The following is a 26,341-nucleotide window of genomic DNA, read 5'->3' as shown; positions in this document are numbered from 1 at the left end:
TGAATGGGTGGTAGGCAAAAAATTAATATAAATACTTAATATTATTTATTTATAACTGTTGAATGATGTATGGATGGTGGGCAAAAGCTAATATAAAATATTTAATATTATTTATTTATTTAATTAGAATGGTGTTGAATAATGTATGGGTGGTGGGCAAAAACTAATAAAATATTTATTATTATTATTATTATTATTTATTTTATTTATTTATTTATTTATTTATTTATAACTGTGTTGAATAATGTATGGGTGGTGGGCAAAACTAATATAAATATTTAATATTATTTATTTATTTATAACTGTTGAATAATGTATGGGTGGTGGGCAAAAACTAATATAAATGATTTAATATTATTTATTTATTTATAACTGTGTTGAATAATGTATGGGTGGTGGGCAAAACTAATATAAATATTTAATATTATTTATTTATTTATAACTGTGTTGAATAATGTATGGGTGGTGGGCAAAACTAATATAAATATTTAATATTATTTATTTATTTAGAACTGTGTTGAATAATGTATGGGTGGTGGGCAAAACTAATATAAATATTTAATATTATTTATTTATTTATAACTGTTGAATCATGTATGGGTGGTGGGCAAAACTAATATAAAATATTTAATATTATTTATTTATTTATTTAGAACTATGTTGCATAATGTATGGGTGGTGGGCAAAAGCTAATATAAAATATTTAATATTATTTATTTATTTATTTATTTATAACTGTGTTGAATAATGTATGGGTGGTGGGCAAAAACTAATATAAAATATTATTTATTTATTTATTTATAACTGTTGAATAATGTATGGGTGGTGGGCAAAACTAATATAAAATATTTAATATTATTTATTTATTTATAACTGTTGAATCATGTATGGGTGGTGGGCAAAACTAATATAAAATATTTAATATTATTTATTTATTTATTTAGAACTATGTTGCATAATGTATGGGTGGTGGGCAAAAGCTAATATAAAATATTTAATATTATTTATTTATTTATTTATTTATAACTGTGTTGAATAATGTATGGGTGGTGGGCAAAAGCTAATATAAAATATTTAATATTATTTATTTATTTATTTATTTATAACTGTGTTGAATAATGTATGGGTGGTGGACAAAAGATATATAAAAATTTGTTTCATTACAATGAAACAAATTTGATACTGATAATAAAGAAAACTGATAATAATGCTTGTTGTTCTTATTCATATTATTATAATATTTATTTAGTTATTTTGAATAAAATATGAAAGTATGAAAATATGAAAAATGAAAATCAAAAAGTAAAAAAAAAAAAAAAAAAGATCTAAAACAGATCACACATGATGTGTATGTGGATTTCCGTCTAATGTAGATCCTGGATGAGGTAGAAAAGAGACGAGCAATCTCTCCTGCTCTGGTCCAGCCTTTTATGAGAGGAATAATGGAGGCTCCGTTCCCAGCGCCGGGCAGAACCATCAGCATTAAGAACTTTCTGCCGGGTTCAGGAACAGAGGTCAGTTTAACAGCGGGAATATGAACAAGGCTGTTTCTTTTTATAGTGGTGTCTGGTCAATGTTTCATCTTGAGAATGTCTCAAAGTTAATCGGATTTCTCTCTCTCCTTCTGTAGGTGATAGAATTATGTCGGCCGTCAGATTCCCGTCTGGAACATGTGGATTTCGAGTGTTTGTTTTCCTCTCTGAGCTTGCGTCTGCTTCTGCGGGTGTTTGCTTCTCTTCTTCTGGAGCGAAGGGTCATCTTCACCGCAGATAAACTCAGGTACGACACTTTTACACCTGATATCACCTTCGATACGGTTTGCATCTGGAATGAACAAGTCCACAGCATTCATAAGTTCAAATAAACATCAAGATTCAAAGGATACGAGATAAACCTGTGGATCACCGACTGTGGCGTGTCAGTCTGAGGTTCTTTCCTCACGTGTGTTTGTGCGTGAACCCAAAAGAGGACAGGAGAAACATAATGAAATGATACGACACGGCAAGAGGGGAAAAGTGCAGCTTGTGGAACTGTTTTTCACAGCTCAAGACCGATATGGAAAAATGCTGTTGTGTTATATAGTCGCCTTGGGAACAAAAGTCAACCCCAATGTTTTTTTTCTACGGAAAAAGCTGCGAGACTAGTGCTCACATGAAGCTCTGGGTCTGTAATGAGAGCTGGGTCCCTTTGTAGGGATCATCAAAGCAGCAGCATCCCTAAAAAGATCTTTTGAGATGGTTTTGAGAAAGATGAGCTGAAGAAATAAATCTCACGAAGAGATCACTGACAAAATACAAGAATCGTCCTGCAATTCAGAGAAAAAATCTGCATCCTAATGAGTAAAATTCACACACTGAAGAAATGTCCAGGTCATATTTCATCCCAAAATCAAAAGACAAAAAATATATATATGCTAATTTTGCCAGTATTTTGCAAATGAAGCATATTCTCCCATCAAATTACCATTAAATAATGTATTTAAATTAAATAAATTATTTATAAATAATTTATTATAATGATAAACTCAAAGACAAAAATAAAAAAATATATTTTCTTCCTAATTTTGCCAGTATTTTGCAAATGAAGCATTTTCTCCCATCAAATTACCATTAAATAATGTATTTAAATTTAAGAAATTATTTATAAATAATTTATTATAATGATAAACTCAAATAAAAAAATAAAAAAATATATTTTCTCAAAGACAAAAATCCTAATTTTGCCAGTATTTTGCAAATTAAGCATTTCTGCCCATCAATTTCCCATTAAATAATGTATTTAAAGAAATTATTTACAAATAATTTATTATAATTATAAACTCAGACAAAAAAAAGAAATTATATTTTCTTGCTAATTTTGCCAGTATGTTGCAAATTGAGCATTTTCTCCCATTACATTAAAATTAAATAATTTATTTAAATTAAAGAAATTATTCATAAATAATTGATTATAATGATAAACTCAAAGACAAAAATAAAAAATATATATTTTCTTCCTAATTTTGCAAATTAAGCATTTTCTCCCATCCATTTCCCATTAAATAATGTATTTAAATTAAAGAAATTATTTATAAATAATTTATTATAATGATAAACTCAAAGACAAAAATAAAAAATATATATTTTCTTCCTAATTTTGCCAGTATTTTGCAAATTAAGCGTTTCTGCCCATCAATTTCCCATTAAATAATGTATTTAAATTAAGATATTATTTATAGATAATTTATTATAATGATAAACTTATAGTGATGATGATTGTTTTTATTATTTTGTTAAATTATTACAAAAATGTTTTTGTCATAATAGTGATGAACGTGTGGCAGGGAAAATGTGTGTAATAAAATGTCACAATGCAAAAATCACAATGGTCCTAAAATAGCTTTTTTATACAAAGTATAATTTACGATTTCTTGTATTACTTAATTTATGCACCATTTAAAAGGTATTGAAAGAATGAGCAATGGTAATATGGAGGCACTTCTGTGCCGCCATCTTCTGGTGTAAATGTGTAAGCACAGAAATTATATTGATATAACATTGTGAATAAATATCCCTGTCTCTTTCTCTTTAGCACCCTCTCTAAATGCTGCCATGCCGTAGTGGCTTTGCTGTACCCGTTCACCTGGCAGCACACTTACATCCCAGTCCTGCCACCTTCCATGATGGACATTGTCTGTACGCCAACCCCCTTCATTGTTGGGCTGCTGTCGAGCTCTCTGGTCCGTCTCAAAGAGCTCCCGCTGGAGGAGGTGAGACTCTATGGATGTGTCTCTCTGCAGTGTGATTAATGAACAGACAGTAATATCAGCCATATGACATCTCTAGTTCTTATTCAGGCTGGTGTTAACCCCCTCTAGTGACATCTCCATGTTACTGCAATGGCAGGTTTAACCCCTTATCCGCTTGTTGAGCATTGACATGAAAATGCACTATCCAAACCTAAATGGTTGTAATTCAAGAATGCTTTAGAATATAGACATAAAGGTTGGTCTCGTTTTAAAGCCCTTCAAAAAATAAGTTATAGAAGTTAGTATTTACTGTAAATCAAATGTACTGGACTAAACATTTTTATTTATATTTTATCAAATATTATTTTTGCTCTAAAATTGCTATCAAATCAAAGCCATGTTTAAACAAGTTGTTCCAAATTTGAAGTTGATATCACAAAAATTAAAGTTCCCATGAGATTTTGTTTAGGCGTTGTACCAAACATATCCACCAGGTGTCACCCACATTCCATTGAAAATTTCTTGATGCACTCTCCTGTAACAAATTTAAACATTTCTATCCAAATATCACAAAACAGTCACCAAATATGGAACCTTGAGACTCTGACCTTTCCGACGATATGGGTTTTGTTGAGATTAGAAAAAGCGTTAAATATAAAGTAGTTCAAATAAAATTTGTAATATGAAACCTGACCCCACCCACTAGGGGAGGAGCCTGCTAAAAGAAATTAGAGTACCGTTTCCATGGTAACAACGTCCAATTTCAAAATGGTTTTCACAGGATGAATTTTGAGTTTGTTAGCTTTCGAATGACACCTAATTTACGATGATTACTAAAATATGTGATACAAAAAAATTTAAAAAACGTCAAACATCCCGCTAGCGGTGTTAATGGTTATAAATATTATTTATATTATTTTTTATTTTAGTTTAGTTAGTTTGAGAGTCACAACAATGTATTTTATTTTATTTTAAGTTTTTTCAATATTATTTTTTCAAGGAATTAGGAGTTGGGAGAGTGCATTGCATTATGGGATACACTATTCCATGCAGTTCTATGGTTTTATACTGCGCATTTTCAGATACACAGGATGCATTCTACTAAAGTAGTACAGTTAATACCTCCAAAGCTATTTTCAGTTGTTTGACCTTTGACCTCTTGATTGTTACACCTCATTATGACTAATGTGGGAAGGAAACGAGGCCAATAAAGTCTAGGATGTGGTGTGAATATTCTATATATATAATTCGAATGAACAAAAGAACAGGATTGGGCTCTTTTACAGAGAAGATCAGAGGCCGGACACTTTCCTAATATTTCTCTCGAGCACTTCCTGTTCAGGTGAGCGGCCCTGACCTCTGACCTCTGACCTCTTCACAATAGCTGTGATAGGGGAAAAGGCTGAGATCGCCACTGCAGGCGGAAAATGACATCACGGTCTCCTCTGCTCTCTTTCAGGTCCTGGTGGTCGACCTTGGCAACAGTCGTTTCCTGCGACAGGTACGGTGCTCTACTGAAAGTGTCTTTTATTTGGGCTGGTTATGTGTTTCAGTTATGAAACAATTGAATCTATGTTCATGCTTCCTGTTTCAGATGGATGATGAGGATTCGATCCTGCCTCATAAACTCCAGGCTGCTCTAGAGCATGTTCTAGAACGGAGGAAGGAACTGGCCTGTGACGTGGCAGATAATCCAAGCGGTGAGTTACTGTCCGATCCGTATGGAAGCTTGTTTCCGCCACTGAGTAAAAAATTAAAAAGGTAATTGTGACTTTTTATCTCAAAAAACGTTTTTCTCACTATTCAGACTTTTTTTCTTGCTTTTCTGAGTTCACGAGACATTAACTTGCAATCACAAGTTTATAACTCGCAATTCTGAGTTTATAACTCTCAATCCTGACTTTCTTTTCTCAATTCCGAGTTTATATCTATCAATCCTGACTTTCTTTTCTCAATTCTGAGTTTATATCTATCAATCCTGACTTTCTTTTCTCAATTCCGAGTTTATATCATCAATCCTGACTTTCTTTTCTCAATTCCGAGTTTATATCTATCAATCCTGACTTTCTTTTCTCAATTCTGAGTTTATAACTCTCAATCCTGACTTTCTTTTCTCAATTCCGAGTTTATATCTATCAATCCTGACTTTCTTTTCTCAATTCTGAGTTTATATCTATCAATCCTGACTTTCTTTTCTCAATTCCGAGTTTATATCATCAATCCTGACTTTCTTTTCTCAATTCCGAGTTTATATCTATCAATCCTGACTTTCTTTTCTCAATTCTGAGTTTATAACTCTCAATCCTGACTTTCTTTTCTCAATTCCGAGTTTATATCATCAATCCTGACTTTCTTTTCTCAATTCCGAGTTTATATCTATCAATCCTGACTTTCTTTTCTCAATTCTGAGTTTATAACTCTCAATCCTGACTTTCTTTTCTCAATTCCGAGTTTATAACTCTCAATCCTGACTTTCTTTTCTCAATTCCGAGTTTATATCTATCAATCCTGACTTTCTTTTCTCAATTCTGAGTTTATATCTATCAATCCTGACTTTCTTTTCTCAATTCCGAGTTTATATCATCAATCCTGACTTTCTTTTCTCAATTCCGAGTTTATATCTTTTGATCAATCCTGACTTTCTTTTCTCAATTCTGAGTTTATATCTATCAATCCTGACTTTCTTTTCTCAATTCCGAGTTTATATCATCAATCCTGACTTTCTTTTCTCAATTCCGAGTTTATATCTATCAATCCTGACTTTCTTTTCTCAATTCCGAGTTTATATCTATCAATCCTGACTTTCTTTTCTCAATTCTGAGTTTATATCTATCAATCCTGACTTTCTTTTCTCAATTCCGAGTTTATATCATCAATCCTGACTTTCTTTTCTCAATTCCGAGTTTATATCTATCAATCCTGACTTTCTTTTCTCAATTCTGAGTTTATAACTCTCAATCCTGACTTTCTTTTCTCAATTCCGAGTTTATATCTATCAATCCTGACTTTCTTTTCTCAATTCTGAGTTTATATCTATCAATCCTGACTTTCTTTTCTCAATTACGAGTTTATATCATCAATCCTGACTTTCTTTTCTCAATTCCGAGTTTATATCTATCAATCCTGACTTTCTTTTCTCAATTCTGAGTTTATAACTCTCAATCCTGACTTTCTTTTCTCAATTCCGAGTTTATATCTATCAATCCTGACTTTCTTTTCTCAATTCTGAGTTTATATCTATCAATCCTGACTTTCTTTTCTCAATTCCGAGTTTATATCATCAATCCTGACTTTCTTTTCTCAATTCCGAGTTTATATCATCAATCCTGACTTTCTTTTCTCAATTCTGAGTTTTTTCTTTTGAGTTTATAATTCTGACTTTCTTTTCTCAATTCCGAGTTTATATCATCAATCCTGACTTTCTTTTCTCAATTCTGAGTTTATATCTATCAATCCTGACTTTCTTTTCTCAATTCCGAGTTTATATCTATCAATCCTGACTTTCTTTTCTCAATTCCGAGTTTATATCATCAATCCTGACTTTCTTTTCTCAATTCCGAGTTTATATCATCAATCCTGACTTTCTTTTCTCAATTCTGAGTTTTTTCTTTTGAGTTTATAATTCTGACTTTCTTTTCTCAATTCCGAGTTTATATCATCAATCCTGACTTTCTTTTCTCAATTCTGAGTTTATATCTATCAATCCTGACTTTCTTTTCTCAATTCCGAGTTTATATCTATCAATCCTGACTTTCTTTTCTCAATTCTGAGTTTATAACTCTAACTCCTGACTTTCTTTTCTCAATTCCGAGTTTATATCTATCAATCCTGACTTTCTTTTCTCAATTCTGAGTTTATATCTATCAATCCTGACTTTCTTTTCTCAATTCCGAGTTTATATCATCAATCCTGACTTTCTTTTCTCAATTCTGAGTTTTTTCTTTTGAGTTTATAATTCTGACTTTCTTTCTCAATTCCGAGTTTATATCATTAATCCTGACTTTCTTTTCTCAATTCTGAGTTTATATCTATCAATCCTGACTTTCTTTTCTCAATTCCGAGTTTATATCTATCAATCCTGACTTTCTTTTCTCAATTCTGAGTTTATAACTCTCAATCCTGACTTTCTTTTCTCAATTCCGAGTTTATATCTATCAATCCTGACTTTCTTTTCTCAATTCTGAGTTTATATCTATCAATCCTGACTTTCTTTTCTCAATTCCGAGTTTATATCTATCAATCCTGACTTTCTTTTCTCAATTCCGAGTTTATATCTATCAATCCTGACTTTCTTTTCTCAATTCCGAGTTTATATCTATCAATCCTGACTTTCTTTTCTCAATTCCGAGTTTATATCTATCAATCCTGACTTTCTTTTCTCAATTCCGAGTTTATATCTATCAATCCTGACTTTCTTTTCTCAATTCTGAGTTTATATCTATCAATCCTGACTTTCTTTTCTCCATTCCGAGTTTATATCATCAATCCTGACTTTCTTTTCTCAATTCCGAGTTTATCATCAATCCTGACTTTCTTTTCTCAATTCTGAGTTTATATCTATCAATCCTGACTTTCTTTTCTCAATTCCGAGTTTATATCATCAATCCTGACTTTCTTTTCTCAATTCTGAGTTTATATCTCACAATTATGACTTTTTCCTCGCAATTCTGAGTTTATAAGTCACAATTCTGAGAAAAAACTTCAGAATTGGGAGACAAAAAGTTTTTTTTTTTTTACTCCGTGGCAGAAATAAGCTTCCATAGATCCGTTATATTCAGGGCTTAGAAAACACAATAGTTTTCAGTATTTATTTTAACGGACTAGTCAGTTCTTGGACAACTATCCAACCATCCTGACTCATTGTTCTCATTTCTCTTGGCAGAGCCCAGTTCTCTGAGCAGCGTGGTGTCGGAGGCGTTCGTGCGCTTCTTCGTGGAGATCGTGGGTCATTACTCGCTCTTTATGGGTGGCAGCGACCGTGACGAAGAATCCTCCGCCTCGTCTTCCTCCTCTCCAACTCCTTCGTCCTTCCAGCGTGAGGCTTTCCGTAAGGCCGTGTCCTCCAAGAGCCTGCGGAGATTCCTGGAGGTCTTCATGGAGACGCAGATGTTTGCAGGATTCGTGCAGGAAAGAGAGATCCGGAGACAGGGCCTGAAAGGTTTGAATGCTTTTTTGGAGCCATAAATAAATGATAATTTGTAAATAGTTTTGTCTCTAAAGTAAAGCATTTATCCGCCATATTCTGTTTTAAACAGGTTTGTTTGAGATGAGGGCTCAGGATTACCTGGATTCTCTGCCAGGCAGTGAGAACAGAGGCGTCAACAAGTTCCTCAAAGGATTAGGTAACGTCTCACTTTCAAATCTAACCAAAAACTTGTCAAATCAAAGAATTAGGGCATGTTTGAAGTGACAAAGTATTTTTGCATTATGTATAAAATGTGTATATATATATATATATATATATATATATATATGTATTTATATATATTTATATATATAGTATACATATAAAATATTATATATGTTATAAAAATACTATATATATATATATATATATATATATATATATATAGTATAAATACTATTAACAATATATATATATATATATATATATATATAGTATAAATACTATTAATATATATATACATATAAATATATATATATATATATAGTATTTATTTTTAAGTACTGAAATGAAATGCAAAATACAAAAAATGCAAAATACAAGTTTAAAATATAAAAATATATTTCTTTTATCAAACGTAACATATTAATTTATATTCATATAAAATTAAAAATAATTAAAATATGTAAAATATTTTTATATTTATACAAAATATAACAATTTGATTATATAATAAATGTTTATATTTTATTACTTTATATATATATATATATATATATATATATACATATATATAAAATAAAAAAGTTATATATATATATATATATATACAAAATAAGTTTTATAGATATATTTTTTTATTTTTATCATACATAAAATATTAATTTATATTCATATAAAATTAAATATTATATTTAAAATATGTAAAATATTTTTTATATTTATATAAAATATAACATTTTGATTACATAATAAATAAAACTATTATATTTATATTATTTTATTATTTTATTTTATAGATGTATTTTGCATAGAGCACAAATACTAAATCCCACAATTCAATCTGCTGAATTTGACTTTTTTTAAAAATATCTAAAGAACTGTATGCAATATCAACCATGATCTCAAATGGACAAAATGGATGTGAATAATGATAACCGATTGTGTTTGGGTGGGATTTTGAGCCTTTGTCTTTCCTCTCTCTTTCTCTTAGGACACAAGATGAAATTCCTGTCCAAAAAGTGAAAAGTGTGAAAAATGATAGACTCACTCTCACCAGATCGTCTGACCAGCAGGAAAGGCTACGGAGACCGGCAGAACCTGAGGACCAAAGTCATGGAAACAACACTGTACAGAAACAAACCCAATCCCTTCTAGTTCCCCAAACCACAAGGACCTTAAAGGACTTTATTGAAAGCACATAACAGAAGCGGTCGGTGATTATCTGTGTACAGTTCTCTCTCCCGTTTTATACATTTCAAACATTTTTAAGAGATACTGTACAACTTCTTCTGAAACAGGAGGCTATAATTTAATTTATATTCTTTCTAGAAATAATAAGACCTTTATGACTTCCTCTGTAAAACTTTATGTTTTCCTTAAAATTAAATAAAACTGAAAATGATGTTGTTAGTCTATTTATCATAGTATGTTGCAGACTCAAGACCGTCGAGCGCTTTGGGTTTCCGAGAAACACTGAATGACTGAATGAAGTTATCTAGAATCTTGGAACTGCAGGATCGGAACTGTTCTAGAATTATCACGGAAAAGGTTCAGAACAAAGTTGCAGTTTGGAGATGTTCTCTGTCTTAAGTACATTTCAGGAACACCACTAGAGTTGAACTTGATTTTGTTTAAGTGTGCTTAATAAACAGTTTTCTGTATGATTTTATCTGCCTACAGAATGGTTTTTAACCACAGATCTTGTGTCCAGATTTTACCAGCTCACCTGCAATAGAGCTCACTTACTTCATGTTTACAGGCACAGGATGATCCATGAGGACTGGATCGGATTGTCTTGATGCCTTCTAACCTTTGGCTCTTTTAGGTTGTGGAAACAGGTGCAGTTTTGTTGGCGTCCTGTGGAGGGCTCCAGAACCTGTTGAACACATAACAACTTGTCTGATCTTTTGCATTGAAAACTTTTTGTTTGAATAACATTTTTTAAAAACAGAGAAGGTGTTGACATTGCCTTTACAACGGGAAATGTATGGACACTGTCCAAAAACCCCTCCAAACAAACAGTATTTCCATGGTTATTTTTTGAGCAATGGTAATTCCTTGGAGTAGCATGTAAATAAACACTCCCATCACTACCATGGAACGTATGTTTGAAAGCACCATCTGACACTATTATTGTACCATGATGTACAATACTTTTGTGCAATTCTACAAATACGTTTTTACCCTTGAAAAAGCAGGCAGTGTTAATACTGTAGTAAAGCATTATGCAACCAAGGTATTTACATGGAACTCCATGATACTCCATGGTAGTACCACGGTATTTTCTGGTACTTTTTGTAAGTGACGTTAGGGACCTTACTTTATAATAACAAAACACAATAACAGTTATTATTAGTAGTAGTATAATCACCATTATTATTATTATTGCTTCCCCCACATACACAATCATAGAACACAAGAAGTAAAAAGATTGCACACTAACATATATATATATATATCATACATTTTTACCATGATTTACAGAAGACACCCACTAAAATATCATTCAGTGTAACAATCTTGTCAGGGATATTTATAACAAAAAATCTATTAATGCCATATTAAAGACTAATTACTTGTCATTTTACATTTTTAAACTTTGCCACTATCTTAGGTTTTGCCCATTTGTCCAATTTTACTAATTTAAAATGCAGTAAAAGTTAGTATGCTCACTTATTATTTTGTATATTTTACTATGTACAGGTCAGATTTTCATCAATATAAGCATTACACTGAATGACAATGGCACATTTTTTCACCCACATTGTGACATTTTATTTTCTCAAAACTTATTTGAAACCTTAAAAGTAGATGTTTTACTTGCATTTAATGTGCTTTCTATGTATATAAAATCACTTTTGTAAATTTCTATTGATGCGCACATCTACATTTGTTTGACCCATATACCCATATATATATATATATATATATATATATATATATATGTAGTAACAAACATCACATACACAAACACAAACTACTGTTCAAAAGTTTCAAAAGAAGTCTCTTCTGCTGACCACGGCTGCATTTATTGGATACAGTAAAAACAGTAAAATTGTTAAATATTATTCCAATTTAAAATGGCTGTTTTCCATGTGAATATATGTTAAAATGTAATTTATTCCTGTGATCAAAGCTGAATTTTCAGCATCATTACTCCAGTCTTCAGTGTCACATGATCCTTCATGCTGATATGCTGCTCAAGAAACATTTATTATTCTCTTATATTTCTTAAACAGCTGTGCTGCTTCAGCACTGTTACAAAAAAAAATCTTTATATTGTTTTTTAATAGGCTACTTAACATAAAGAAAGTGTGAAGGTTTTTCAAAAACTCTGTCAGGATTATTTTCTCTGACTTCTCGGACACTGCAGTCTCTCATACTGACCAGAACAATGTGAATCCCTCTGGATCCAGGCTTATTTCCTTTTCTCTCCACACCAAGACTGCTCCTTTTTCCTTTTCAATCCCGGGACCTCCCCTCACACCTCCCTCCCTCCCTCCCTCCCTCTCCCCTCCTGTCCGCTCCTCACGTTATACTGCAGCCAATTCCTGAAATTCCAGCCTTCCTCGCGCGCTTCCAGTCACTCAGGCAGGTTTTACCCCCAAAACACTTCATTTACCCTACTGTTGCCGCAGACAGGTAAGAGTTTTATTTATTTACATAATTCGTAGAGACGTTTGTTTGTGCTGATATTTAAAAAGCTAAATCGTGATGTAAAGTAACAGAACTCAGTACAGATCTTCCCCTCACATAAGGATATTTCAGAAACGCCGCGAAACGAGCTCACTCAAGTGGTTCTTCTGACACATGATGACGAAATGTGATGTAACAATGGAATGTTTGGAATTGTTGGAATTTTTTACCGAATTCCCGCGTTCTTTTTTCCTGTTCCACCGCAGCGACTTCCTTCTTAACTGCCGGAAACTTTCTGAGGAACTTTAATCGCGTCACAGGCGCGCGGGTTCTCAGCGGGAGCGCGTGCGGCGTGTATCAATTCGTTAATTATTGCGCGCAAAGCGATTAACGTAATATTGTTTTTTTTTTTTTTTTAAATACTAACAAATGTCTCCAGGTGTTATTTTCTTCAGTGTGGAAAATGCATATGTTTAATAATTCTTAAAAGGTTATTAGCCTAGTATCGAGTGTCTTGTTTTAAGCTAACAATGATATAAAAGCCTAATATTAAATAAATTAATATATTTTGTAATTACTGTAATCCAATGTCTATTTATTGATGTTTCAGCAAGCCTATTCTACTAAAATATTACTATTATTTAATTTACTTCAACCGTACAAATTATTATTTTAATTCACTAAACAGTCTTTAAAAAGCTTTCGTAGTCTAACAGAATAATAGAAAGGTGATGAACATATATGGAATAATGTTGCGATATAAAATGTTAGTTTTGTCATGAAAAACATGCATAATTTGTCATTTGTTAACCATATTAATGTTCAAGCACAGTCCATGAGAAACATATTTGTATGTCTTAGTAGATCAATGTTTGAGTCTTTTGTATTTTTATGTTATTAGTTGACAAGTGAATGATCCTAAGACAATCTCAACGAATCAGAATGACTGATCTGATTGTTTGTGTTAATGCTCCACCGACAGCGGCATCTTAAAGAGCACATGACCGCACCGGTCCTCTCTGGCAGCTGGCCTCATGGGTAAATATTTCGAGTGTTGGGGTGAGGAGTCAGTGCCCTGCGTGTTCTGCACCCCGGGGGATGTAATATTGTCCCGGCGCAACAGGTGGAATGAGGCCGGTGCCCACCTGCTCGTGGCTCTGGAGGGAGGGTGAAGGAATTATTGTGTTATTTTAATAAAAAGCATCATGAAAACACAGGGAAACATTATTAAATGCAGCATCAGGCCTCGTTAGAGCTCATAAAGTGGTGTTTCTTTGAAGCATCCTCACACTCGGGCTCCAGCTGGGTCTCTTCTGTAGAGTTCAGGGAGCCACTTTCACCCTTTTCTGTTCTGTTTTTGCCGTGATCACTGAATAAGTTCCTAAAGATGTGAGTGCAAACAAACAATCATATGCTGTTTAATTGGTTTATTGTGACTTGTGATTAATATTTGCGCTCTAGTGTTGTGTGGTCAACTCTAAAAACAAATGCACACAACAGGTCAATTGTGCATGTTTGTGGAAGTGTGTGTGAATATCAAGTGTGTGAGTCAGTGTGTGTATTGTGCTGTTAGGTTCAGGAATTGTCTGACACACACACACACACACACACACACACACAGCAGCTTTTCAAAGTTAATCCTGGATTTTAACAGTTCATATAGAACACAAACATACACTCTAAAAATACTGGTTTAAAAACAACCCAAGTTGGGTTAAAAATGGACAAACCCAGCATTTGGGTTAAACGTGCTGGGAAGTTTTATTTAACCCAACTATTGTTTAAAAATTACTATGGCTGGCTTAAAATGAATCCAAAATAGGTTGGAAATTAAAAATAAGACACATAATTACTAGAGACAGTGTCCCTTTAAGACAAGCCATTTCACTCGGCAGTCATCTTTGAAACGCCTCTCGGCAGGCAAGTTCAGCTCCTATCTCTTTGAGTGGGGAAACATCAAATTCTCCAAAACTGTTTGCCAAGCTTTCGATTAAATTTCATATTTGAAATCACCAATGAAATCTGACAACAAATGTCTCAAAAATGTGGTTTCTAAATGCTCGATTCATGACAAAAACAGCATTTTTCAGGCTGGATCAAGTGCGCGTCTGACTGTTTCTATAGGAACCGGAGCTTCTAACTGCCACTGCAGTGATGTGATGATTTTACCAATTGGCGATTGGCTCTTATTTAAAAGGCGGAACTTATTCCGCCATTTTGCGCGTTGCACTTTCTGTTCTCAAAAACACGAGTGCACCGCATTCTATCCACCTTATTCCTGACGAGCCTACTGCGTTTTGAATTGTGGGCGGCACTTCCGGTTTGGGGAACTTCCATTCAAAAAGACTGAAACGAATCATTTCAAATCATAAGTTTGCGGTAAATAAAGCTTATCCGTCAGTTAGACTGAATAAGCTGTCAATTTTCCTTCACGTTTTATTTTCAGACATCAAGAGAATAATGTAACGCTTGGTATTTTAACGTGACATGTTATAACAACAATAGATCTATGACAAGAGCTCTTTTCAGTCGCTGCTTTCTATCCTCGTGATTATTTTATTTTTTCCCCCTTTGCATTCCGCTGTAATGGTATGAGAAATGACAACATATCCTACTGCACATCTGTGGTCTGTTCTCCCGATTTAATTTACGATATCTCCCATTAATAATTCACTGTGAATAACGAAGAATCTCTCATTTTTCCTCCTCAAAACCGTCGCGTCTTTTTCCAGGTTTGTTTTCACAGGTAAATACAATTTATTATCTGTCAAAATGGCGGAAATCACTTTGAAATAGTATCACGCAATGCTGAAGTTAATGAACATTTTTGATTAAGGCAATGTATGTTACATAATACAAGTTACACAGTGATATTTAACCCGTCCGTTATTGCTGTGGAAAGAATTGCACTTTTGGGGTTATTCATAGTCTGTTGAAAGTACCTTGTTGATGCTTTTACACGTTTAAATGTCCTTTTAATGTTTGATGGTTGAAGGCTGAGCAGAATATTGTAATCTCATTGTATCTAAAAAACGTATTATTGCGTTCATAGAGCAAGCCTTTCACAGATTGTTTACAGTTTAACGGAAGTTACACCCATATTTCGCGCAAAGCGTCATGCGAAGTAAGAATAAGGTGGATAAAGTCTTTGATAATAATAAATGTATTAATAATAAGAAATGTAATAATTGTTTATTGTTTAATTATTATTCGTTGAACTTATTAATAAATGTTCATCTATTAAAAATATTAATAGAATGTTAAATTCCAACATATTTCGGGTTCATTTTAAGCAAGCAATTTAGTAATTTTTAAACAATAGTTGAGTGAAATAAAACTACCCAGTAGGTTGGGCAAACATTTAACCCAACCGCTGGGTTTGTCCTGGGGGTTGTTTTGTGTAGGATTACAACATTTATGTTATCACTTTCAGGAAAGTGCTGTAGTAGTACAGCAATGGTAATAATTTGATATTTTTTATGGTACTTTAATAGTACTTCCAAGAATATGATATTACCACGGTGCATGTCTGAAAAACCGTGGTAGCACCATGGTAAATTTGTTTAGTGCAGTAAATCTGTAACATATCTGCATTTGCAGCATTAAAATAATGTTGTGTTTGCATTGCTGCAGCCATAGCCACATTTAACCTTAAAGGCAGTTGTGTTGTTTTAGTGCTATTATCACATTAACACTGTTATAAGAGACGCTCTTAACGAGACACTCGCGGTGTGTCAGGAACTCTTGATCAGAGCCGACCGGCTCCTCCGGCTACACTGTTATTGGTCAAACAATATGAGCTTTAAATTAATGTATGGCCCATAGCTAATATCCTGTGTGTGTGTGTGTGTGTGTGTGTGTGTGTGTGTGTGTGTGTAGGCTCACAGCGACTCACAGCTTCACATTCCAGCCCTGATTAGAGTGAATTTTGTAGTGTGTTTCTGTGTTTATGTTTGTTTTATGGTCTGTGAGTCGTGTGCAGTGTGTGTTTGTTCTGTATGTTTGTTACACACACATGTGAATGTACTGTGTGTGTGTGTGTATATATGTGCGTGCTTATGAACTGGAAAGGTTTTATGTCTTTTACTCAACTTTCATTTTCAACCCCATGTTAATCCAATCCTCTATGACTTTCTTTCTTCTGTGGAACACAAAAGAAGATATTGTGAAGAACACTGGGAACCAAACAACATTGGACCCCATTGACTTTCAAAAAGTGGACAAAAAAGCATTTCTTAAAATATCTTCTTTTTTCATAAAAGAAAAACAACCATAGTTTGGAACAACATACAGATGAGTAAATGATGTTAGAATTTTCAGGATTTTTGGGTGAACTTTATCACTTTATCACTTTAATTCTTCCAAAAACCATTTTTTTTGTGTGTGTGTAAATACATGGAAACTCATTATACTGTAAACTAAAGCAATAACCCACCAATTTTTTTGTGATTTTGCTACAGTTAAGGGGTTTTGTGAGCCATGCACAATACAAAGTGGAGTTAACCATGGTAAAATCACTTTAAAATGACTAAAATTAAGCAGAAAACATAAAAATAAAATTTAATTCAAGATATTCATAAATACTGTAATAGTATATGCATTTTATTTTGTTTGTTGGTTTTATTTGTTTTGTTTTTTGTAGTTGTAGAAAGTGTGTAAATGTTTAAAATGTTACTATATTTTGTTTTTGGAGTCAGTTCTGCATCAAGCATTAGTTTCGTTCAGAAATTCAAGGGTATTTGCTCTGATCTGTGAGTGAGAGCGTGTTTTGTACAGGAAGTCGAGCTCAGAGTAAAACGGGGTGATTGAGTCAGAGGCGAATGACGCACCTTTGCTCAACAGCTCTCATCTTCCTGTACACACACTCACAAATTCCCAGAATTTTTTCCAAATGTTTGAGGAAAACCATATATTTGCATTTAATACTAATCAGGGGTACAAAAGAAAAAAGTTAATGGAAGACCACAGTCCTGTAGAGTTTAGCTTCAACTCTAATTAAACACACTTGATCCAGCTAATCAAGTCCTTCAGGCTTATTTGAAAACTAGGTATGTGTATTGGAACTAAATTCTGCTCCTCTTGTTTACATGGATCTTTCTTTGTATTGCATGCTGTTAAACTCATAAAGTGGAAATGACACTAAAGCAAAGTGTGTATATTTGTTTTGCGGAACCCCCGATCAGCTCTCTTAAAATAGCCCAGTCTGGCTGCATTTGTGGTGTCACTCTGCGTCCCCTACTTATGTGATTTGGGAACCAAGGCGCTTTTTCCAAGTAGGATTATGGAGTCTGGGGAGCTTTCTGATGGGGGTCATCTTATTCACGTCGAAATGACACCCGACTGGAACCCTGCCGATAACATCACGTGTAATATAGTAACATCTGCAATAGCAATGGCTAATCTGGATGATGTAATAGCAAATTGTGTGTTTTTTTTTCATTGAATCTTCCGAGATGATCTTAAAGGCACAATATGTAAGATTTTTTTGATTAAAATATCTGGCATTTTTAATGGATTCACACACACTTTTTTATGCTACTACTCCCACAAAAGTTCATCCAATCTTGAATCTTCAGACCAAGTCTCGCAAAAGTCACTTACTGAATCTTTTCACTATTTTGCTATCACAACAATTGCTTGATATTCTCGTGGCCATACGTACGAAGTTTCATGTTAATACACAAAAGCAGTAGCAAGATTATTCATGAATTCCTGTTTGGCATCTTCACAAGCAACTTTGCTATGATTTATTGGAAAATAGTGAATTCGGCACCATTTTTCCCGATAAACTTTAACGAAGTTGTTTGCGAAGACGCCAAACAGGAAGTCAGGAATTATCTCACCGGTGCTTTTTGCGTATTACCACAAAACTTTGTGTGCAACATTGCTACATAGTCACAAGAATATTACACAAATGTGGTGACAGCGCCACCTACTGTTATAAAACCATATATTTGTATTCATATTAGCTACTTTTTCTTAAATTTACCAATGTGAGTGCAATGACCAAATCAATCTGCTCAGCCATCTAATCTGCGTAATTTAATTGTATTTGCATTGCTTTTATTGTATTTACATACTGTATCTTTTTACTGTATCTAGCTAATGTAATTCTAACTAAACGTGTTCTTTTCTTTGTAGGATTGAGCTTCTGCCCGGCTCCAGATCAGGGAAAACCTGTCATTTACCTGCCACGGCCGTTTCCAGAGCCTCAGTATCCACTAGGGCGTTTTGCTCTCTCCCACCACAATCCTGTCGTCCGAGTGGGTATCAGCGTCCTCTCCGGGGGGCGCTAGCGAGGAGCTGAGTGAAGGATTGGATAAGCCTCTGGAGAATGATGCAGAGGGCGTGTGGAGTCCGGATATTGAGCAGAGCTTTCAAGAGGCGCTGGCGATCTATCCGCCCTGTGGCCGACGCAAGATCATTCTCTCCGATGAGGGCAAGATGTACGGTATGCCCCTCCCCTTTTGCCTCTCTGCATTTTCTTTTGCAGCCAATCGGGGATTTTGATGAGATTTCTGCACCAATACTGGCACCACAGGGAAATATTAGTGTGGTTTTCCAAACATCTGAGAACATATGGCATTTAGTTTTTTCCCAAATATTTATTCCTTAAAAGTAGCTCAGAAGTATTTAAAAGTACCTTTTAAGTTTCTTAAAAGTATCACAGTATTAAAAGTCATCATTTACTTATTTACTCACCCTCAAACCTGTAAGACTTTGGTCTTGCAGAAGCTGAAACGTGCTGCGTAACATGAGAATGAACCTCATTGGCTCTTGCTGAAGCTCAAACGTGCTGCGTAACACGAGAATGAACCTCATTGGCTCTTGCAGAAGCTGAAACATGCTGTGTAACACGAGAATGAACCTCATCGGTTCTCGCTGAAGCTCAACGTGCTGCGTAACACGAGAATGAACCTCATCGGTTCTTGCTGATGCTCAACATGCTGCGTAACATGAGAATGAACCTCATTGGCTCTTGCTGAAGCTCAAACGTGCTGCGTAACACGAGAATGAACCTCATTGGCTCTTGCAGAAGCTGAAACGTGCTGCGTAACATGAGAATGAACCTCATCGGTTCTTGCTGATGCTCAAACGTGCTGCGTAACACAAGAATGAACCTCATTGGCTCTTGCTGAAGCTCAAACGTGCTGCGTAACACATGAGAATGATCCTTATTGGTTCTTGAGGGAGCTCAAACGTGCTGCGTAACACGAGAATGAACCTCATTGGTTCTTGCTGAAGCTCAAACGTGCTGCGTAACACGAGAATGAACCTCATTGGGTCTTGCTGAAGCTCAAACGTGCTGCGTAACACGAGAATGAACCTCATTGGCTCTTGCTGAAGCTCAAACGTGCTGCGTAACACATGAGAATGAACCTCATTGGCTCTTGCTGAAGCTCAAACGTGCTGCGTAACACGAGAATGATCCTTATTGGTTCTTGAGGAAGCTCAAACGTGCTGCGTAACACGAGAATGAACCTCATTGGTTCTTGCTGAAGCTCAAACGTGCTGCGTAACTCGAGAATGAACCTCATTGGGTCTTGCTGAAGCTCAAACGTGCTGCGTAACACGAGAATGAACCTCATTGGTTCTTGCTGAAGCTCAAACGTGCTGCGTAACACGAGAATGAACCTCGTTGGTTCTTGCTGAAGCTCAAACGTGCTGCGTAACACACGAGAATGAACCTCATTGGCTCTCGCTGAAGCTCAAACATGCTGCGTAACACGAGAATGAACCTCATTGGCTCTTGCTGAAGCTCAACGTGCTGCGTAACACGAGAATGAACCTCGTTGGTTCTTGCTGAAGCTCAAACGTGCTGCGTAACACGAGAATGAACCTCATTGGCTCTCGCTGAAGCTCAAACGTGCTGCGTAACATACGAGAATGAACCTCATTGGCTCTCGCTGAAGCTCAAATGTGCTGCGTAACACGAGAATGAACCTCATTGGCTCTTGCTGAAGCTCAACGTGCTGTGTAACACGAGAATGAACCTCGTTGGTTCTTGCTGAAGCTCAAACGTGCTGCGTAACACGAGAATGAACCTCGTTGGTTCTTGCTGAAGCTCAAATGTGCTGCGTAACACGAGAATGAACCTCATTGGGTCTTGCTGAAGCTCAAACGTGCTGCGTAACACGAGAATGAACATCATTGGTTCTTGCTGAAGCTCAAACGTGCTGCGTAACACGAGAATGAACCTCGTTGGTTCTCGCTGAAGCTCAAACGTGCTGCGTAACACGAGAATGAACCTCATTGGTTCTCGCTGAAGCTCAAACCTGCTGCGTAACACGAGAATGAACCTCATTGGTTCTCGCTGAAGCTCAAACGTGCTGCGTAACACACGAGAATGAACCTCATTGGCTCTCGCTGAAGCTCAAACATGCTGCGTAACACGAGAATGAACCTCATTGGCTCTCGCTGAAGCTCAACGTGCTGCGTAACACGAGAATGAACCTCGTTGGTTCTTGCTGAAGCTCAAACGTGCTGCGTAACACGAGAATGAACCTCGTTGGTTCTTGCTGAAGCTCAAACGTGCTGCGTAACACGAGAATGAACCTCGTTGGTTCTTGCTGAAGCTCAAACGTGCTGCGTAACACACGAGAATGAACCTCGTTGGTTCTTGCTGAAGCTCAAACGTGCTGCGTAACACGAGAATGAACATCATTGGTTCTTTGCTGAAGCTCATGCTGAAGCTCAAGTGCTGCGTACGTGCTGCGTAACACGAGAATGAACCTCGTTGGTTCTCGCTGAAGCTCAAACGTGCTGCGTAACACGAGAATGAACCTCATTGGTTCTCGCTGAAGCTCAAACGTGCTGCGTAACACGAGAATGAACCTCGTTGGTTCTTGCTGAAGCTCAACGTGCTGCGTAACACGAGAATGAACCTCATTGGTTCTCGCTGAAGCTCAAACGTGCTGCGTAACACGAGAATGAACCTCATTGGTTCTTGCTGAAGCTCAAACGTGCTGCGTAACACGAGAATGAACCTCGTTGGTTCTTGCTGAAGCTCAACGTGCTGCGTAACACGAGAATGAACCTCATTGGTTCTCGCTGAAGCTCAAACGTGCTGCGTAACACGAGAATGAACCTCATTGGTTCTGCTGAAAAGTGCTGCGTAACACGAGAATGAACCTCATTGGTTCTCGCTGAAGCTCAAACGTGCTGCGTAACACGAGAATGAATCTCATTGGTTCTCGCTGAAGCTCAAACGTGCTGCGTAACACGAGAATGAACCTCATTGGTTCTCGCTGAAGCTCAAACGTGCTGCGTAACACGAGAATGAACCTCAAGCTCAAACGTGGCTCACGAGAATGAACCTCATTGGTTCTCGCTGAAGCTCAAACGTGCTGCGTAACACGAGAATGAACCTCATTGGCTCTTGCTGAAATTTTTAAAATATTCATTTTTGGGGGAACTATCCCTTTAACTTATCTAGGACATGTTTGAATTAATTTGTTTCATCAAGACCCTCTCTTAATTCACATTTCTGGTGATTTGTGTGGATTTTCAGATTTTCTCTACAAGTCGGTCAATCTGAAAAAATCTTTTGAATTGTTTCATAGTTTTCACAAACAGAAAACAAGCTGCCCAAACATAACATGAGCCTGTAATGCACAATCATTTTTCCAATGCATACAATATCAGCAGCAGCTCTCGATGCAAATGTTGCTTTTTCTTGTGATGCATCGAAATGTCTGAATATGACTTATTTCTATTAGTTGTGCAGCTCTGGTCTGAATATGCATCGCTATAAATAGCCTATAGCCAATGTGTGTTTTTCCTATAAATGTCTGTCTGTCAGATCCAGACCTGTTGATTGCAAGAAATGACCCGATGATGGGTTGGTGCAGCTTGATTTGGACCGAACGCTGGATGAGAAGGAAAGCGAGAGGATGTGTGTCTCTGTCATCTTCCGATCAGCTGTGAAACTTTATAAAGCTTCATAAAGCCGTGTCAGTATCGCTGCAGAGGTGGTGAGGGAGGGTCGTAGGGGGCAAAAGGGGGCATCTGGGGTGGATCTATCAGCCCCTAGGGTTGGGGCCGGTAGTTTGGGAGCGGCAAAACGCGTCCGGAATGGCACGCCATGGGCGTCCAGAGCCCTGAGTTCAAGGCAGAGAGGGTGCAACCCGACACGAGAATGGACGTTTACCCTTTGAGCATGTGCGACAGAGAGGGACAAATAAACATAAAGGGGGGTGCAGAGTGCTGCGGTTTGCACCTGTTTCTGCGGCCCCCTCTCGCGACCGCGTTGAGTGAGTTTGTGTGTGTGTTGCCTTTCAGTTCACCTCCAGCTGCCTCTCCTCAAGCACACAGACACGACTGGATTTACAGCACACGAGGAGAGACAGACAGACAGAGAGAGAGAGACAGGCCTCTCCTCCTGATGGTGTTAACACTGGGATTACATTGAGCTCAGTATCAGCCACTATCAGCTCAGACAAATCACTCAGCGTGCTCATCCATCAATACTCATCACCTCTCTCAACCACTCAAGCTGTGAACGGGATAGTTCACACGAAAATGTAAATTAACATTATTTACTCTGGCTCATGTCATTCAAAACATTCAAATTTGAGAATGTTCCTCACACAAAGCTATCGTATGGTTGTTAATTTTGAATTTTAATTTTAATGAATTTAAAATATATATTATTAAATATATTTATGTATTATATACCATATAAATATTATTTTATTATTGATAATAATTTTATTCCACACACACAAACACACACACACACACACACACACACATATAACTTAAAAAATAATACAATTAAATTCTAAAATAAATAATTGTATTATTATTGTAATATATTATTTTAACTTTTCACTTTATTTATATATATATATATATATATATATATAATTATTATAATTATAATTATAGAAGTTGTTTCTATTATAAAAAATATTTTTTTAATAAACCAAGCTTAACAAATATAAGCATATATATATATATATATATATATATATATATATATATATGTGTGTGTGTGTGTGTATAATTTTTTTATAATTAAATATATTTTATAAGTAAATAATTTTATATTAATTATATTTAAAATATAAAAAATATATAAAATATAATAAATAAAAATATAAATAAAATATAATAAAATTGAATATATAAATATTATAAATATTTCTAAAAAAAATTAAAAATATTTATATATTTTTATAATTAAATACATATTTTACAAGTAAATAATTTTATATTAAATATATATATATATATATATATATATATATATATATATATATATATATATATATATAAAACATAAAATGAAAATAAATACATCTATATTAAATTGATCTGTGTAAAATAAAAGAAACAATCATTTTTTAATTGAAAAATAAATGTATATTTTAAACCATTTATTTCATTCATGTTTTAAAATGTATTTGTATGGAGATGGATAAAGATTCTTAAAAAAAATTCCATTTTGTTTTCTACAAAAGAAAAAGTCATACAGGTTTGTAATGACTGAATTTTAAATGATCAATAAGCTATTTATTTAACCGATAAAAGCTGACCCTGAATCAGTCGTCTTCCCATTCCAGATTTGAAAGCAGCAGTACAAACACATTTAAGATGTTGTAAACCCAGGGTTGAGTGCAGTGCAAGAAGATTTTACATTCAAAGAAGGCTGTAAAAAGTTAGTCCTTGTACTTTTCGACACTATTTAAAGGTACGTTTCTGTACTTCTATCTGTTTTATTTAGGAAACCGCCAGCTCCCAGTGTTCCTGAGGTCAGGAAGCAGACCGAAAGTTTTATAATGTCTTGAGCTTTAAGAGAAACCTCAACCCAACAGTGTTTGGGCGGAAATCAGATAGAGCTTCATTCATGGCTGCAATTTCAGATAATCACGCAAATAGCGACAATCTACAGTGTTGAGCGGTTAAAGAATGACGAGAATTCCCACAATGCACTCGTGACCTTTTTCCAGAGGTTTTATAAAATTCCTCCACCGCCATCCCTTCTTCTTCTGGTGTTTGTAGCATATTTGCATGGAAACTCACTGGCTATTACGTGTGTCACACATCAGAGTTATTATCCAGCTGAGCGTACCAGCGCACTTAGATTGTTTGGTTTTTGGTGTGCTGGGCGAAAGCTCAACAGGCTTTGCCAAAGAAAACAGTTCTTGGCTTTCGTCGTCACTGTACCGTAATGCATTCACTCTCCCGACCCGTAAAATTACACACAGCCGTTGAAAGGAAATACATTCGCCATGGTTTAATGGCTCCCAAGCATCCCGTCGCAAGATAAGTACCCACATAATGGAGCACTTCTCCACCTGTTCAGAAGTTGTTCAAGAAAATCAGGACTTGTCATTTAATGGACATTTTTTCAGGGTTGTGGAGGAATATGGGATGGGAGCTGGAGAATGAGAAATCCCAGCTGTGTGAGTCTCAGAAATCACAGTCCAGACTGAACAACAGACACAATTTTTGCATTTCAAGTATTTTAAGATTTTAATATTGTCGTGACATTATTTTCAAGACAAGTAAGCACTATTTGTTCACAAATGAGTATTATTGTAATGAGAAAAAAATCTTTCTCATTACTGTTATGTAAAAAAAATAGTGTAAAATAAAATAATGATATTAAAATTAAAGTATTTACACTATAGTTCAAAAGTTTGTGGTCGTTAAGATTTTTTAATATCTGCACACCAAGGCTGCATTTATTTGATTAAACATACAGTAAAAACAGTAATATTGTGAAATATTATTATAATTCAAAATAACCGTTTTCTATTTGATTATATTGTAAAATGTAATTTATTCCTGTGATCAAAGCTGAATTTTCAGCATCATTACTCCAGTCTTCAGTGTCACATGATCCTTCAGAAATCATTCTAATATGATGATTTGATGCTCAAGAAACATTTCTTATTATTATCAATGTTGGAAACAGTTTTGCTGCTTCATATTTTTGTCAAAAGCGCCATGCATTTTGTTTTTGATGAACAGAAAGTTCAAAAGAACAGCATTTATTAGAAATAGAAATCATTTGTAACATCTTTACTGTCACTTTTGATCAATTTAATGCATCCTTGCTGAATAAAAGTATGAACAGACAAGTGTATTCTATGACAAAGATTGTTTCAGTTTTCAGTTTCAGTTTTATAATGTTAAAATGATGTAATATTCATGAATTTCAGTATGTAACGTTACTTATCCATTTCGCAGCTTCTGATTGGCTGTGATTATTGAAATCGTTTTTTTCTTCTTCTTCTTATGCTCTTGAGTCTATGGCAAGCCCACAAAACCGTGTGATAAAAAGTTATGAAATTTGGCACAGAGATAGAGGACAGTCTGAAATGTTACCGTAGCAAATTTGGAGTCTCTCCCTCAAACCCTCTAGCGCCACCAAGAGTTCAAAGAATCGCTCATGTTTATGCTCACAACTTTTGATGTGTAAGTCAACTTTTTTTTTTTGTAATTTTGAATTTTCCCTTCCTTTTCGAACTCCCCCCTCCCCCTACATTTAGTATGTAGCATCTACTCACACTCCAGGCAAAAAGTTATTAAAAGATTTTTGATCCGCCAATCTGTTCTCGTATTGCGCGTCAATGAATTATATGGCGAGCATACAAAAATGGATTTGATGCTGTATCTTC

The 26,341-nt window shown here is 35.1% G+C and overlaps 2 protein-coding genes and 1 long non-coding RNA gene across 10 annotated transcripts in view; 2 read left to right on the top strand and 1 right to left on the bottom strand.

Moving 5' to 3' along the window:
* Positions 1-10,741, top strand: part of si:dkey-82f1.1 (DENN domain-containing protein 2A) — a 50,018-nt gene extending 39,277 nt beyond the window's left edge. For all 5 annotated transcript variants that reach the window (XM_048157647.1, XM_048157645.1, XM_048157644.1 and 2 more), the window contains 8 exons: positions 1,374-1,514; positions 1,631-1,779; positions 3,571-3,748; positions 5,187-5,228; positions 5,322-5,427; positions 8,610-8,885; positions 8,983-9,069; positions 10,066-10,741. In XM_048157647.1, coding sequence (XP_048013604.1) covers positions 1,374-1,514; positions 1,631-1,779; positions 3,571-3,748; positions 5,187-5,228; positions 5,322-5,427; positions 8,610-8,885; positions 8,983-9,069; positions 10,066-10,097 — 1,011 coding nt within the window. In that variant the 3' untranslated portion in view covers positions 10,098-10,741. The remainder of the gene's footprint in view (positions 1-1,373; positions 1,515-1,630; positions 1,780-3,570; positions 3,749-5,186; positions 5,229-5,321; positions 5,428-8,609; positions 8,886-8,982; positions 9,070-10,065) is intronic.
* On the bottom strand, positions 3,638-14,502 carry LOC125246698. 2 transcript variants are annotated; one of them, XR_007179949.1, is made up of 3 exons: positions 12,941-14,502; positions 10,821-10,950; positions 3,638-3,772 (listed from the first exon to the last, which is right to left on the bottom strand). It is a non-coding gene; the product is annotated as an uncharacterized LOC125246698 (long non-coding RNA). The 2 variants fall into 2 exon arrangements; XR_007179948.1 differs by lacking the exon at positions 12,941-14,502 and adding an exon at positions 12,462-12,566.
* LOC125246696 (transcriptional enhancer factor TEF-3-like) overlaps positions 12,578-26,341 on the top strand; it is a 43,774-nt gene continuing 30,010 nt past the window's right edge. For all 3 annotated transcript variants that reach the window (XM_048157650.1, XM_048157649.1, XM_048157648.1), the window contains exons 1-2: positions 12,578-12,716; positions 18,852-19,161. In XM_048157650.1, coding sequence (XP_048013607.1) covers positions 19,155-19,161 — 7 coding nt within the window. In that variant the 5' untranslated portion in view covers positions 12,578-12,716; positions 18,852-19,154. The remainder of the gene's footprint in view (positions 12,717-18,851; positions 19,162-26,341) is intronic.

This window comes from Megalobrama amblycephala, linkage group LG15 (genome assembly GCF_018812025.1).
Source record: "Megalobrama amblycephala isolate DHTTF-2021 linkage group LG15, ASM1881202v1, whole genome shotgun sequence".
Taxonomy (NCBI): domain Eukaryota; kingdom Metazoa; phylum Chordata; class Actinopteri; order Cypriniformes; family Xenocyprididae; genus Megalobrama; species Megalobrama amblycephala.
Note: the sequence above shows the minus strand (reverse complement) of the source record. Positions and strands in the feature narration are given on the sequence as shown.